We start from the raw sequence: 12,605 nt of genomic DNA, 5'->3' as shown, positions 1-12,605 counted from the left end.
GTTCTAATACTTTTTTGGTTCTACAGCCCACATGTTTCTTAAAACACTAACCAAAACCGTTTTGATTTTATAAAATACATAAACAAGTCATTTAAGAGACCAAAAGTTAATGTTTAAATTATCCCAACTAATCATAGTTGAGGTATGAGGATAAAAGCCAGTTAACCTTCAACAAATTTCATCTTGATCTACAAACATCTTAATCTTGATCTGTAAACATAGTGAGATGTGCTGTTCTGAGGAATGTTAACACGGTGACAAAGAGCAACATCCCAGTAGAAGACGACAAAGCATCAGCATAAAAGCAAGTGTGGGAAGATTTCAATCATACTCTCGGGCCCTGAGCAGCAGCTGTGGCACAGCCACCACCACATTCTCACCCAGAGGACACCACCTGCCCGCAAAGCCAGGAGCGGGCTCAGAGAACACACACTCAGAACAGAAAACACCTGGACTGACTCCAGCGACTCCAGGGACTGCGGACTACCCAACGCCCTGGGGAAGCTCGGCAGCCGACACCGGCATCTCGTGTACTAGAAACAGCATGGGCTCTGAAGACAGGGAGCTGGGCTCAAATTCTCATCTCTCCGCCTACAAAACGCATTCTTTGAGTGAGTCCTGTCACCTCGAAGGCTCCCTCCACTGCCTCATCTGCAGAAGAGCCAAAACCCCACCGACGCTGGGGACAGGGCTGCTCAGGCCCCACCCACGGCCCCGTCTGAGGAAATGAGGTGGGAAAAAGTCGGTGATGTTATGGAACAGAACGTGAGACTGCAGACACACTGGGGAGGGATAGGAATGAAGGTCTCAGAGGGGACATCTCTGACAAACCAACCTTTTTTCATGGGGTGGTACAACTCCGCCTGGGTGTCTAGCAGAAAGGAAAACAACAAAAACAAAATAGCACAAAAGGAGATTAAGAAAAAAATGGTGTCTTTCAAATTTCCTATTTTAGAATTCCTCTATAACGTGAACACAAAGTATTCTTCCTTAAAAACCTTGCCTGAAATATCCCACAAACCAACCAGCAGTAATGACTAGAAGGTAGGAGAGAAAGAAGGAGGTCTGTCTTGAATCTTTTGGGGAAATTTCTATGAGACTCCCAAATTGTTCAGCTTAGCCACCAAGTTTTTTCTTTCAGAAAATAGTACACTCAGAAGTGAGAGTTGACTGTGGTTTCCTGAAAAGGAGACAAAACCCTAGCTTGGATCCGAACGCTCCGCCGCAGACCAGCTGGGTAAGCGTGGCCACCAGACAGCCCGCGGAGGTCCGGGCCCTGGAAGAGCGGGCTTTAGGGGAGCTCCTGTCTTTATTCGGCTCCGTCCTCAGATTCTGTTATGTCACTGCAGGGCCAACTGAGCTGGTAGCTCCGACATACCTGCTTTAGAAGGCAATTAAGCTCTGAAGGCTAAGCCGGAGGCCCTCCCTCCCCGTGCGGTGCCTTCCTCACGCCTCTGTCCAGCACTGCAGTATCTGGTCAGAGGTGAGTGACTACGCAGGACAGCAGAACCAAATCAGCCTGGGTTCAAACCCTTACTTCTCCACCCACAAGCTACTCGACCCTGGGCAGACTTAACTTCTTTAAACCTTGGAGCCCCCAAATGAGGAAACGCCAGTAGAGGGTTCTTTTGAGGATTCGCTGAGAGCATCCATAAAGCCGGCATTCGACGGGGACTATACTTTTATCACCACCACCATGGGCAGCCCGGAGCAGGGCGCCAGCCTCGTTCCGCAGCGAGCTTATCTCTGGTGCAGACCCACAGCACTGAGAGAGCCCCATGGCTCTCTCCCCACCCGGTACCACAGCAAGCCCTGCCATCCCCGCAGCCGCCCCATTCCCTAACTCCAAGGCTGTCGTGAAAGATATGGACGTAGTTTGACACAACAGTGCTACTTAAACTGTAAGGTGACTTCCACACGTAAGGGTTTATGCATGCTGGAGGTGGCTAATAGGACCAGGAAAACCGGGGTCTTTAAGCCAACCATCTATAAAATGTGAGAAATACAGCTAACCTCACGATGACACTGAAACCAGCTATCTGAAAGCACCCACTACGATGCCTGCACGTAGTAGGCACTCCATGACTCGAGTTTCCCTTTTCCTGTCCGACTTTCACTAGGCACACAGCTTCCCCAACACAATCCAGGTTCAAAAATCTGACTTCATTTAACTGCAGCCTTCTCCCACCCTACTCCCGCCCCCACCCCACCCCCACCAGTTGCACCGTGGATCATACACACCTTCACTCTCAGGTAAGGACGGGAAGGGATGGAAGGGGTGAAACGGTGGGATCTCATCACTCTCTTCAGAGCTCACCCGGACGTCCACAGGGGTCTCTGAGATGGAGGAAGTGAACTGGTCCATGTCTGCACGCTGTTCCTGAAGTAGCTCATCTGACAAACAGACATGGCGGGGAGCCAGGTTGTCAGAAGGATCTGGATTCTAGGCACAGGACCAACAGTCTGAACGAGTCTAATTCATGCCATTACAGAACGTGAGATCTGCCAAGAGGAGCGTCCCACCAGCTCACGACACAGTCAGCCATGCCTGAAATGCCTCCCGATTCTGTGGCACAGCAGAAGCCCAGCACTGGGAACCCCTGGGCTCCATCCTGGGCACCCCCTCTTCTCTATCAACTCACTGTTTTAGTAATCCCATGTAATAGCACATTTTAAAAAAATATCCCCCACATATCAAGACTCCCAAATCTGTTATCTTGCACCTACCATCGGCGCTCTGGCACATCCCTCTAACAGCCCACCTTAGTCTCCCTCCATGTCCAACAGCAACTTCTATTTCAAACGTGTGAGGATGACGCTTTCCTCAGGAAAACCTGGCACCACCACCCACTCATATGCTCACAGTGAAAACCTGGGCATTAATTCCCCTGATGCTTTTCCTTCCCTCACTCTCCCACCCAACCCACAGCACCCCCCGCCTCACCTTCTTCTGAAACACATCCCAAAGACCGCCTATGCCTCCCCCCCCCCCCCCCCGCTCCCCCATTACCCTTTCAGTGCACAACCACCGTCTTTCTCCTGGATTTTTATTCTTGGGTGGTTTCCAATTTTAATCAACTTTCCACAACGCAGCCAAGTAATTTTTTTAAAAATTCATGTTCTTTTTAAAAGCATAATCCAGACCCAATCACTCATTAGTTGAAAAAGCCTCTAATGGCTTTCTCTTATCCAGGAATAAAAGCCAAACCCCTTGATTTTGCTAAAATCTCTTAACAAATTGGCCCCTGCCTACTTCTTTGGCCTCATTTCTCATGACATTCTGGCCTCCGTGAGCTGCTCAAATGTGCCCATTTGATTTAAACAGGCCTCTGCAGCAGTCATTGCCTAGGGTGACAATGTTTCCTCCCCTTGAGATTGCAGGTGACTGCCCCCAAGACAAGCCTCCCCGACCGCCTAGCCACTCACCACCGGCCTCCCCCAGTTTAACCTTCCTCCACAGCTCTCATCCCATCTGATCCTTGCCTTCCTGTCTGTTTCCTACGATAACATGAGCTCCCGGAGACACTGTCTGCTCGTGCTCCACTTTACCCTGTGACACAGAGCAGACACAATAAATATTTGCTGAATGAATGGAGGCAACAGCGACCAGAAGAGGAAAAGGAGGTGAGGACGTGTGTAAAACAGGTGTCTTGAGATACATCAGCAATCAAGGGGGGGGGAAGGTAACAGGAGACTTCCCCCAGTCCCTTGCAATTTTACACTCTAGATTTTTCTTCCGGTAACAGTGTGAAGGTTAGTGAAACTCAAGGCTCTGTGGCTTGCAGCCAGTACTTGACCTTGACACATGAATTCTAGACTTCTGAAACCACAGGGTGCTAATGCCCAGCTTCATGGCCTCGCTTGTCCTGTTTCTCTAATCAGGCTCAACCCTTAGCAAGAATAGCACCCGACTTTGATACAAATACAGTCAGCACCCACCAATCTCCTCTTGGATTTCTTGGGCTACATAAGGGACTTTGTAGAGCAGAGAGAGGCTTTGGTTCCTTCTTTCTTCGATCACGTGGAGATGTGTCATCACCTGGAAGTACAGCACAGTGGAGACTCATCAGAACAACTGGGCCAGGAGGGACAGCAACACACACACTTCTGCAAAGGCCAGCTGAAGAGGCGCATCTCTACGACGTCCAGCAAAGCAGCCGGTCAGAGAGAATGTATTATCCCCACACCGAGCTTACTGACCAGTCAAGTGTGAGAATGTGTTTAGACTGTGTAATGCCCCTCAGTGATCTGAGGATGTATCCACAGAGCACTCCAAGTTAAAAGGAAACTTAAGAATTCTCAATAGCCAGCAAATATTGACTTGATTTTCACATGAGGAACTTACTAACCACGCTGAATGCGTTAAAAAGAACCTAGTCTGTACAATGCCAGGTACTCAGTAAGGTTTCTGAGCGCAAATGGGAGAAAGGTGGCCAGTTTGTTTTTTTTAAACCACTGGTCGCATCGGATGGGGCAAAGAGAATGAAATCACTGCTCAGAAAGGTCTGGTGAGCGAGGGGACCATTCACACTTTGCTTAGTGAAGTAATTGCTTCCAATGATCATCATGGTGACAACTAGTTCATTCCTCTTTAACTAAATCAGCTGTTCTCTCTCAAATTTATGCAAAGGTATACACAAACCTGATTATAAGGGGTGTTAAATGTTGAAGACTTCCCCACCATCCACCTTCCATTTCCATAGTTCGCTATCCTTTCTGAATGCCAACTTCCAAGCTTGTTCACTTTTCTAAAAAAGCCATTAAAACTGCTCACTTGCTTTTAAAGCTTTTCAGGGTGGAAAAGAAAGGTGATTTAGGCCACCTTCCACCCCAGTAACAGTGAGGCACAGTGCTGCAGCCCGTACAGGCTATGGGAAAAGGCTATTCCTGCTGGGGGGGGGGGGGGGGGGGGGGGGGAAGGGACGTGCAGTGATCAAACTCTTCCTAAAGAGGGCGATCTAAACCAAGGGATTAACTCGGTGCACTCAACTGCACCAAAAGGAAGGGTTGATGGGGGGGGGGGGGGAGGGGGGATTTAAATGGAAAGATGCTTTTATTGTATACAGATTGATAGCTCTCTGACCTGTAAAAGCAAGGATGAAGCAATTTAATTTTGTATCTGCCATTCTTTCAATCAAGTAAATGGATGGAAAAGCACAAGAGTAAATCCTCTGGGAAAAGATGCAAATAGAAACCAAATCGTGGACCACGCACAGTCTTAGCATGTGCTGACATTATTATACTTCTTCAGACGCATTAATAAGGAGCCGCTTGGGAGAGGAAGGCCCACACACCCACATGAGGGTGAGAATTACTGGATGTCAGTGCCTGTGAGGTGAACCTCTGAGCTGCAGCCTGGCCCGCGCCCACGGGGGTGAGGCACCACCTCACTCAGCCCCAAACCAAATCTGTGCCTTCGAATAGGCGGGGCTGAACTTGCTCAGGGCTCTCTGGCGTTTACACAACAGAGCGGGGAACAAAAGGTTAATGTAATTCAGCAGTGGAGCCTCACTGGAATTAAGGGCTCAGCGCAGACAGTAAATCCCAACAGCACAGCTGGGTTTTCCCCTGAGATTTTCTTAGGAGGGTTCTACTTCCTGTGTGACTTGGTGGGCACTTTGACCTTGCTTCCAGGCTAACTCATTCCCTAGTTATTAATTTCACATACTGATTGGGTCTCTCCTTCTATTGTAATCACACAGGACAGGCCATTTTCTCCTATAAAGTCTTACACAATAGTCTAGTTTTTCCACACACACACACCAAAAATAACAACAATAATAACAACAACGACTACTTTAAATAAAATCAAGTAGACCTGAGAACCCTAACCACTGTCCAGATGCATGCACTGTTCCACCTAAGCTTCCTGGAGGCCAGTCTAGGAGATGCTTGGCCTTTCCCCTCTTCTACTCCATCCAGCTTGAAGAGGGGAGCTCCAGGCTCACACCAGAGGCCTCTCATGGTCCCCAGACCCGGCCCCTTTCGTTCTTCCCACCATTTAGGGGTCCGAGTTCTTTCTTTCCACGAAGCATCCAACTGCTAAGGTGAACCTACGTTTAAGGACAATTATTCTTCCTCTTTATAGTTTATATAATTAGTTCTGTTCCAGATCGGGAGCTGCCCGAGGGCACACTGGGATTTGACTCTGTATAGCCAGATGCTAGGGCAGAGCTCGGCAGCCGGACAGGAAGCACCCAAACATGCGCTCAATATAAGGAGCAGTAACCTCACCGCACCACTGTTCCTGGGACAGCTGGGCAGCTCACCTTCCAGTCATCACACACACACAACAAAGGGCTGGGAGGGACCACACGGGACACCCCAATCAGCACAGCGCTGCGCTTGCAGTACGGAGGAAATACAGTAAGATCAGCCATGTCATCACAAGGCCTTCTAGGACAGTTAACAGGCTCAACTATTAGACTCTGTGATTTAAAAGGGAGCTAGCAGTATCGCAGGCAAGTTCTCTTCCTATCAATATGATGGTAGAAAAGCTAACACAGGGACAACGTCGAAATCAGAAAGAGGGTCCAGACACAAACTTTCATAGATGACCGTAAAAAAACCTAGACCCGCCCTGACTGGTGTGGCCCAGCTGGCTGGGCATTGCCCCTGCAAAGTGGAAGAACGCAGGTTCTACTCCTGCTCAGGGCATGTGCCTGGGTTGCAGGTTTGGTCCCTGGTCAGGGTGTGTACAAGAGGCAACCAACTGTGTTTCTCTCTCACATCAATGTTACTCTCCCTCTCCCTGCCTCTAAAAATTAAATAATTAAATTAAATTTGAAAGGAAAAAGACAAGCTAGATGCAGCACGGGACGACATCTAGGAATGTGAAAATGTCTGAACAAAAAGTATAATGTACACAAAATACCGATTTTTAATATATGCTTGATATACCTGCCTGGAAAAAGATTTCAAATATTAATTCTGGCGGTGCCCTAAATCAGACATGAACTGTCAGATACTGATTTACCTCTTCAGTGTAATCATGCATTTCTAAACTTTCAGAAACTGTTTAAATAGAAAGTACTTAATGTAAAATGTACGGGAAATATTTTATTTTTCTCTTTTTTATTTGTCGGGAAATATATACTTAAAATAGTACCTTTTCAAAAACCAACTCTTATACCTAATGTCTTTGGAAATCAGCACTCACTTCTAAGGACTGATACCAAGCAGGGCTCCCAGTGCCGTCCCACCGTCAGTCCAGGCGGCCTCTCCCCACTGGAAACCCTCCCCCAGAGCGGTGGCAGCCTCCACCCTGTCTCGTGTACCTGGGACTTCATCTGGGCCGCCTTCTCTGGGTCCACAGCCAGCACGTGCTGGTAATGGCGGACGGTGTGCAGACGGTCTTTGTTCTCGGCACGGACGTAACGCCGCAAGGCCTGGAGAATGCGATGAGGCTGCAGGACAGAGCAGTTGTTTTAATGCCAGGAGAGCAGGGAATTGAGAACAGAAAAACAAGGCTTTAAAAATCCCCTTAGGAATGCGAAGCTCAGCAAGACACAAGAATGAAGGCTGTACTTTCAAAAGTTCTCATCAACACGAACAAGAAGCAACCTTTCTAAGCACCGAAATCTAAGTTCCAAGGTCCCACCGGCTCCTTAACACACACAGTTTTCCGAGTCCTCCTCCAGTGTGCGCTTTTTGCTGGCTCAGCTCCACCACCTTATTTACCAACTAGGCAGTCCCTGTGTCTCCAGAACTGACTCTACTTGCTTACCTAAGAAGGTGCTTTCCAGTACTTTCCGTCCCCCCAAAGCAAGACAGGTCAGAGGGAGTAAAGGAATAAAGAAGTCTGAGACTGCTGGCAGGGAAGGGTTTCTATAGAAACTACCCCTTTCCTCACAACAGCTCAAAAGCCTTTGTCCATGGAAGGCATGTTTTTCGTCTTTGAAAGTCAGGCTGTTACAAAAATTCAGTAACTGGGTAACTACCAACCAATATGCCGAGGTTATGCTTTCTTTGTGTCGGACACTTCCGCATCACAGGTGGTACCTGCAGGCCAAGTGCAATGCTAACAGAAGCAGGTACTACTCGGTACAACCTAACACCTCTTCCTCCCTCCTCTCCTCTCCGTACCTCCCGCCTTGCCAGGACTTGTCATAAAAATGTCGTTTTGCTGACCTGTGTGTCATACGCGGGTTCTACGCGAACTACTCCAGGGCAGGCCACACTGAGGACGCCCTTCACCGGCGACCTGCCCTGCACACGACTCACCCGCGGCGGGTCCGACTGCAGGGCGGCCAGGTAGTTCTCTAAAGCCACGCGGCGGCGGTCGTTCAGCATCGCTTCCACGCGGGCCAGGTGGGTTTCCACCAGCTGCTGCTTCTCGCTGGCTGCTTCCTTCTCTAAGGCTTTCACCATAGCTTGGAAGTGCTAAGCCCAGGAAGCAGACAACACATAATTCATGGCACCCAGAAGTCTAGGCAAACGACTTTGAAACCCAATGCTGGCTTCTCCCTGCCCAGGGCCTGTGTGAGCTGGCAACGGGTTGAGAGAGTCGAGCATGGTTAAGACCCCAGTACTGTGCACAGTAAGTCCTCACTCATCACCAATAGCCTCTGTGACTTTCAGCAGAATGACATATAATGAAACCAACTTTACCGTAGGCTAATTGATACGAATGAGAGGTAAGTCGCTACAGCATCTCATCAACATCACAAAACGACAGCCAATGAAACGGCATGATTTGAGGAGCTGCTGTACTTGATCTGATATGTTAGGATAACTGCTTCCTTGCCTACTGACAGCATGGTGAAGCGCATGTCAGAAGGACTCCTCAGCGCTTCCCTGACATTACTGGTTTTTCCGAGTACACTGCAAGGGAAAAATGCTCCATTTTCCACAATGTAGCAAGGCCAGCACCGACTTCCAAATCCTGAAGCCACCGCCTAACAGGAGATGTATCTGGAAAGGTATCCTAGCTACATGCTGAGTTCTGCTGAGCCACTCACACCGAAGTCCTGAAGGGCAAGCTGTCGTTATCTGTGCGGCACCTGGCCACACTTGAACGTATAGTTTCAGCCCTGGCTGGTGTGGCTCAGTGGACTGAGCGCAGGCTGCAAACCAAAGGGTTGCCAGTTCGATTCCCAGCCCAGGCCCATGCCTGGGTTGCAGGCCAGGTCCCCAGTGGGGGCCACGTGACAGGCAACCACACACTGATGTTTCTCTCCCTTTCTTCCCTTCTCTAAAAATAGATGAATAAAATCTAAATAATATTAATAATAATAATAAAAAAATAAAGGTGCAATTTCCAGCTGGTGGGTCAGTTTCCCTGCATGGCATGCACTGGCTATGTAGAAAGGAACACTCTTGGATTTTCTAGATGTTCTGAGAAAGGGTTATCATGAGGAGAGATTTCTGCTAAACATAAATACCAACTACTTTAAGATGTTAAAAAACTTTAAGAACCCCAAACCTGTCTTGTAGATTGCTATCCCTGTTCCCATCAGCACCCTCTCCTATTCAGGGAGAACACAGCTGCGGCTATGATTCTAAGGTGACATTCTTACAAAGTCAGAAATGAACTGGTATCAGAGAGTTTTTATGCTTTTTGATTTTTCAGGAAGTCTGTTAAAAAAAATAAAATCCAGCCCTTACTTGTGTGGCTCAGTTGGTTGGAGCATCGTCCTGTAAACACAAAGGTCACGGGTTCGATTCCTGGTCAGAGAACATACCTGGGTTGCAGGTTCGGTTGGGGCTCGCATGAGAGGCAACCAACTGATGTTTCTCTCTCACAGAGGTATCTCTTTCTCCCTTACCCCCTCTCTAAAATCAATACGCATGTCCTTGGGTAAGGACAGGCAAGAAAAAAAAAAAAAAAGAATTCAGCACAGCTGAAAAATAAGTCACAGTCTAAGAATGAAGACGACTGAGGACTTCTGCCAGGAAAGCAGAATTAATAAACGCAGCCGAGCTACAGTTACTTTCTGGCACGAGTTCGGTGCGCTCTGGCTAGGGATTTGCTCTCCTTGTACCATAGGTGAGCTATGCTAGACAACACCAGCTGGGAGGTTTCATCTTAAAAAAAAAAAAGCCAAGCCAGTTAAAACTTCCTTGTAACGTAAGCTCACTCAAAGGTGGTGTCAAGCTCTAACTTCCTGAGAGGAGACTCTGACCACCTCTCCGAGGGTCAGGCTGGCAGCTCCGTCCCTGGACAAGGCGTCTTACCTGGATCAGAGTCTGCCTCTCCGCTTTAGGGAGGTTCTTCGCTTGAAGCTCAGCCTCTTCCCATTCCTTCTTTACCTAGAACAGAGGTCGAAGCACTCTAACCAGAGCAATCTCTAAAACAGTTCCCTCGCTTTCTAAAAGTACTGCCAGGCCCCGCATCTCACATAGGAAACCGTGCAAAAGGACACCACACGCTTGATGCACTATGGAGCTCGTGTTGCTCTCACACAGCCCTTCTGAGGAAAAGAAAACACCCGAGACTCAGAACCTCAGACAGGCAGCAGTACCCAGCTAGCCTTTCACTTTCATTTCACACATTTTTACACTTACCTTTTTCTAGTGGCACACGACACTGGCTACTTACAACTGCGATATAGTTTCCATCTTTAAATAAAATTTTCGAGCTAATAAGTTAATGGCAAAAAAAAAAAAATAACAGCAGCAGGAACGTAACAGCACACCTGCTCACCAGAGCGTGAGACCCAAGCACACAGGAGAAGGGGTGAAGCACCAGTCACACCAAGACGGTTCGCTGATGCTCTCACAGCTCACCTGTCCTAGGCGACCTGTTGGCACGACAATCTAGGGAGACAGTGTCCCTTTTCTTCAACTATGTAAACCATGTCACCCAATGCAAACACCACAAAGGTAAGGAAAGGGCTGCGGTTTACCCTGTCCATCCGGTTGCGGTGGCGAATTTCTAGCTGCTCCTTAGCCTTCTGGAAGCGAGCATGCTCATTATCATCTGCAGAGGTCTCGAAATACACATCGACATCGTTGGTTGGCAGAGGAGTCGGGGGAACTGAAACCAAACAACAGAGGGAGTTCTCCTTGGGGGCGAGGCCCAGGGAGGAAACTGCGCTGTGCTCTGGGAAGGAAACCGAGCTCAGGACTGCAGGGGACTTGTTTGTCCCGTACCACACTCAAAGTACGGGGTGCTCCTGTCTGCTGAGGGCCAGTGCTGTCACGTGACCCTGGTCATCTTCCCTTACTTGACACTCACCCACCAGACCAGGCCAGGCTCCCTGGTAACCGTGGTACCAGCAAGGCATTCACTTAGCACTTCCAGGGCCGAAAAAGGAAATCACTGCCTCTATACTGTCCCTCAGTTCTTGAAATCTTGAAATCTAAAAAAGAACTTCCTGTTGCTGTCACTGATAGCAGCTGACCAGAGACAAGCAGAGGCACTTCCACAAATTCTCTATTTTGAAAGGAAGTTCAGTGCTCAGGTTTTTTCCTTTCTTTTTACTGTTCTTAGGCTAGAACCTACTTTGGGAAGCTGATTCAACGGAATGTTCTTTGCACATAGACCGAGTACAGAAAAGTCTCAATTGCTCTAGCTACAGTTTTCCAGCTTCTGGATTGGCTGAGGGACTCTTAGCCCCACCCCAATAAGAGAAACCACAGCGATAAAACTAAGTTGCTGCATGTGACACACAAAGGTGCTACACTTGACAATTCACTGCTCTTCAGGGCACCACCCAGAGAACAAGCCGTCAGAAGAGCCGCTCCTCACTACCAGGCAAGCACAGATGCAGAGTGCGCAGGGGCAAGGGAACATGTGTCTGCACAGTGGAGCCTGGTCTCATAAAGGAAAAGACTGAGATGCAGGCTACTCAGGCAACCTCTCGAGGAATACGTAGGGAAACTCGTGTCACCCGATTCCCTCGAGGTTTCCCAAGCCAGGAGGACTCCCACGCAACCTGCTGGACTGTGACATGTTGGGGCTAATGCAAATGCCCAAATGCAACAAACTTTATTCAGGAACAAATCCACTTAACTTCCAGAATCGCAAAACTTCAGTGGAACTTTAAAACAAACGTTTAACGGGCAAATGTAACTGCAAATCCACCAGCCACTCCAAAGTTTTCCATCAGAACACCTTTTATTTACTAAACCTAAAAATAAAATCTTCTGAAGAATCTCTAGCTCCTACATACTTACAAACAGGATCTCAACAGCCAATTTTCAAATTAAATAAATTAGGGTATACAGCGCTTCACAAACCACATCCCCCCCACCCCCTGCCCCCAGTGCTCAAAACTTTCAGTGGGGAGAATCTCAAAGCTCTCAAGTCCCCCGCTGCCACCAAGCACTTTGCCACGAGCAATGCAGGCCTGCAGCTTAAAGGCTTCTGTGTCAGAAGCAGAGTCTTTGGCTCCTATCACTGCGCTGGATAAAGATAACACCAACTGCCCCCGCCCTCTGGAAAGGAGAAGGGAAAGGAGTCGCAGGCCTAGAGGTTCGGTTCTGAAGACAGATGGACTCACTCCTAGAACCGCATCCCTCTGTCCATGTGAAAACAACCAGCTCGTTGGTCCAACTGAATCCCCTTCGAGGAGGGACATACACTTGACCACCAGAACAGTGATGTTTCTGGGTCCAGCCAGGGGCCCCAGAAGTACATGATGAGCACAGCTGCTCCTCGG

At 48.5% G+C, this 12,605-nt stretch overlaps 1 protein-coding gene across 4 annotated transcripts in view; it reads right to left on the bottom strand.

Moving 5' to 3' along the window:
• Positions 1–12,605, bottom strand: part of APLP2 (amyloid beta precursor like protein 2) — a 66,622-nt gene that overhangs the window by 5,261 nt on the left and 48,756 nt on the right. For 2 of the 4 annotated variants that reach the window (XM_045192722.3, XM_045192723.3), the window contains 7 exons: positions 10,848–10,978; positions 10,177–10,251; positions 8,224–8,382; positions 7,278–7,406; positions 3,940–4,039; positions 2,242–2,394; positions 836–871 (listed from right to left, as the gene is read on the bottom strand). In XM_045192722.3, coding sequence (XP_045048657.2) covers positions 836–871; positions 2,242–2,394; positions 3,940–4,039; positions 7,278–7,406; positions 8,224–8,382; positions 10,177–10,251; positions 10,848–10,978 — 783 coding nt within the window. The remainder of the gene's footprint in view (positions 1–835; positions 872–2,241; positions 2,395–3,939; positions 4,040–7,277; positions 7,407–8,223; positions 8,383–10,176; positions 10,252–10,847; positions 10,979–12,605) is intronic. The other 2 variants (XM_024557151.4, XM_024557152.4) reach the window with 1 other exon arrangement.

The sequence above is a fragment of the Desmodus rotundus genome, chromosome 7 (assembly GCF_022682495.2).
Source record: "Desmodus rotundus isolate HL8 chromosome 7, HLdesRot8A.1, whole genome shotgun sequence".
In the NCBI taxonomy this organism is placed as follows: domain Eukaryota; kingdom Metazoa; phylum Chordata; class Mammalia; order Chiroptera; family Phyllostomidae; genus Desmodus; species Desmodus rotundus.
The sequence above is the reverse complement of the archived record's forward strand: the minus strand, read 5'-3'. Positions and strand labels throughout refer to the sequence as shown.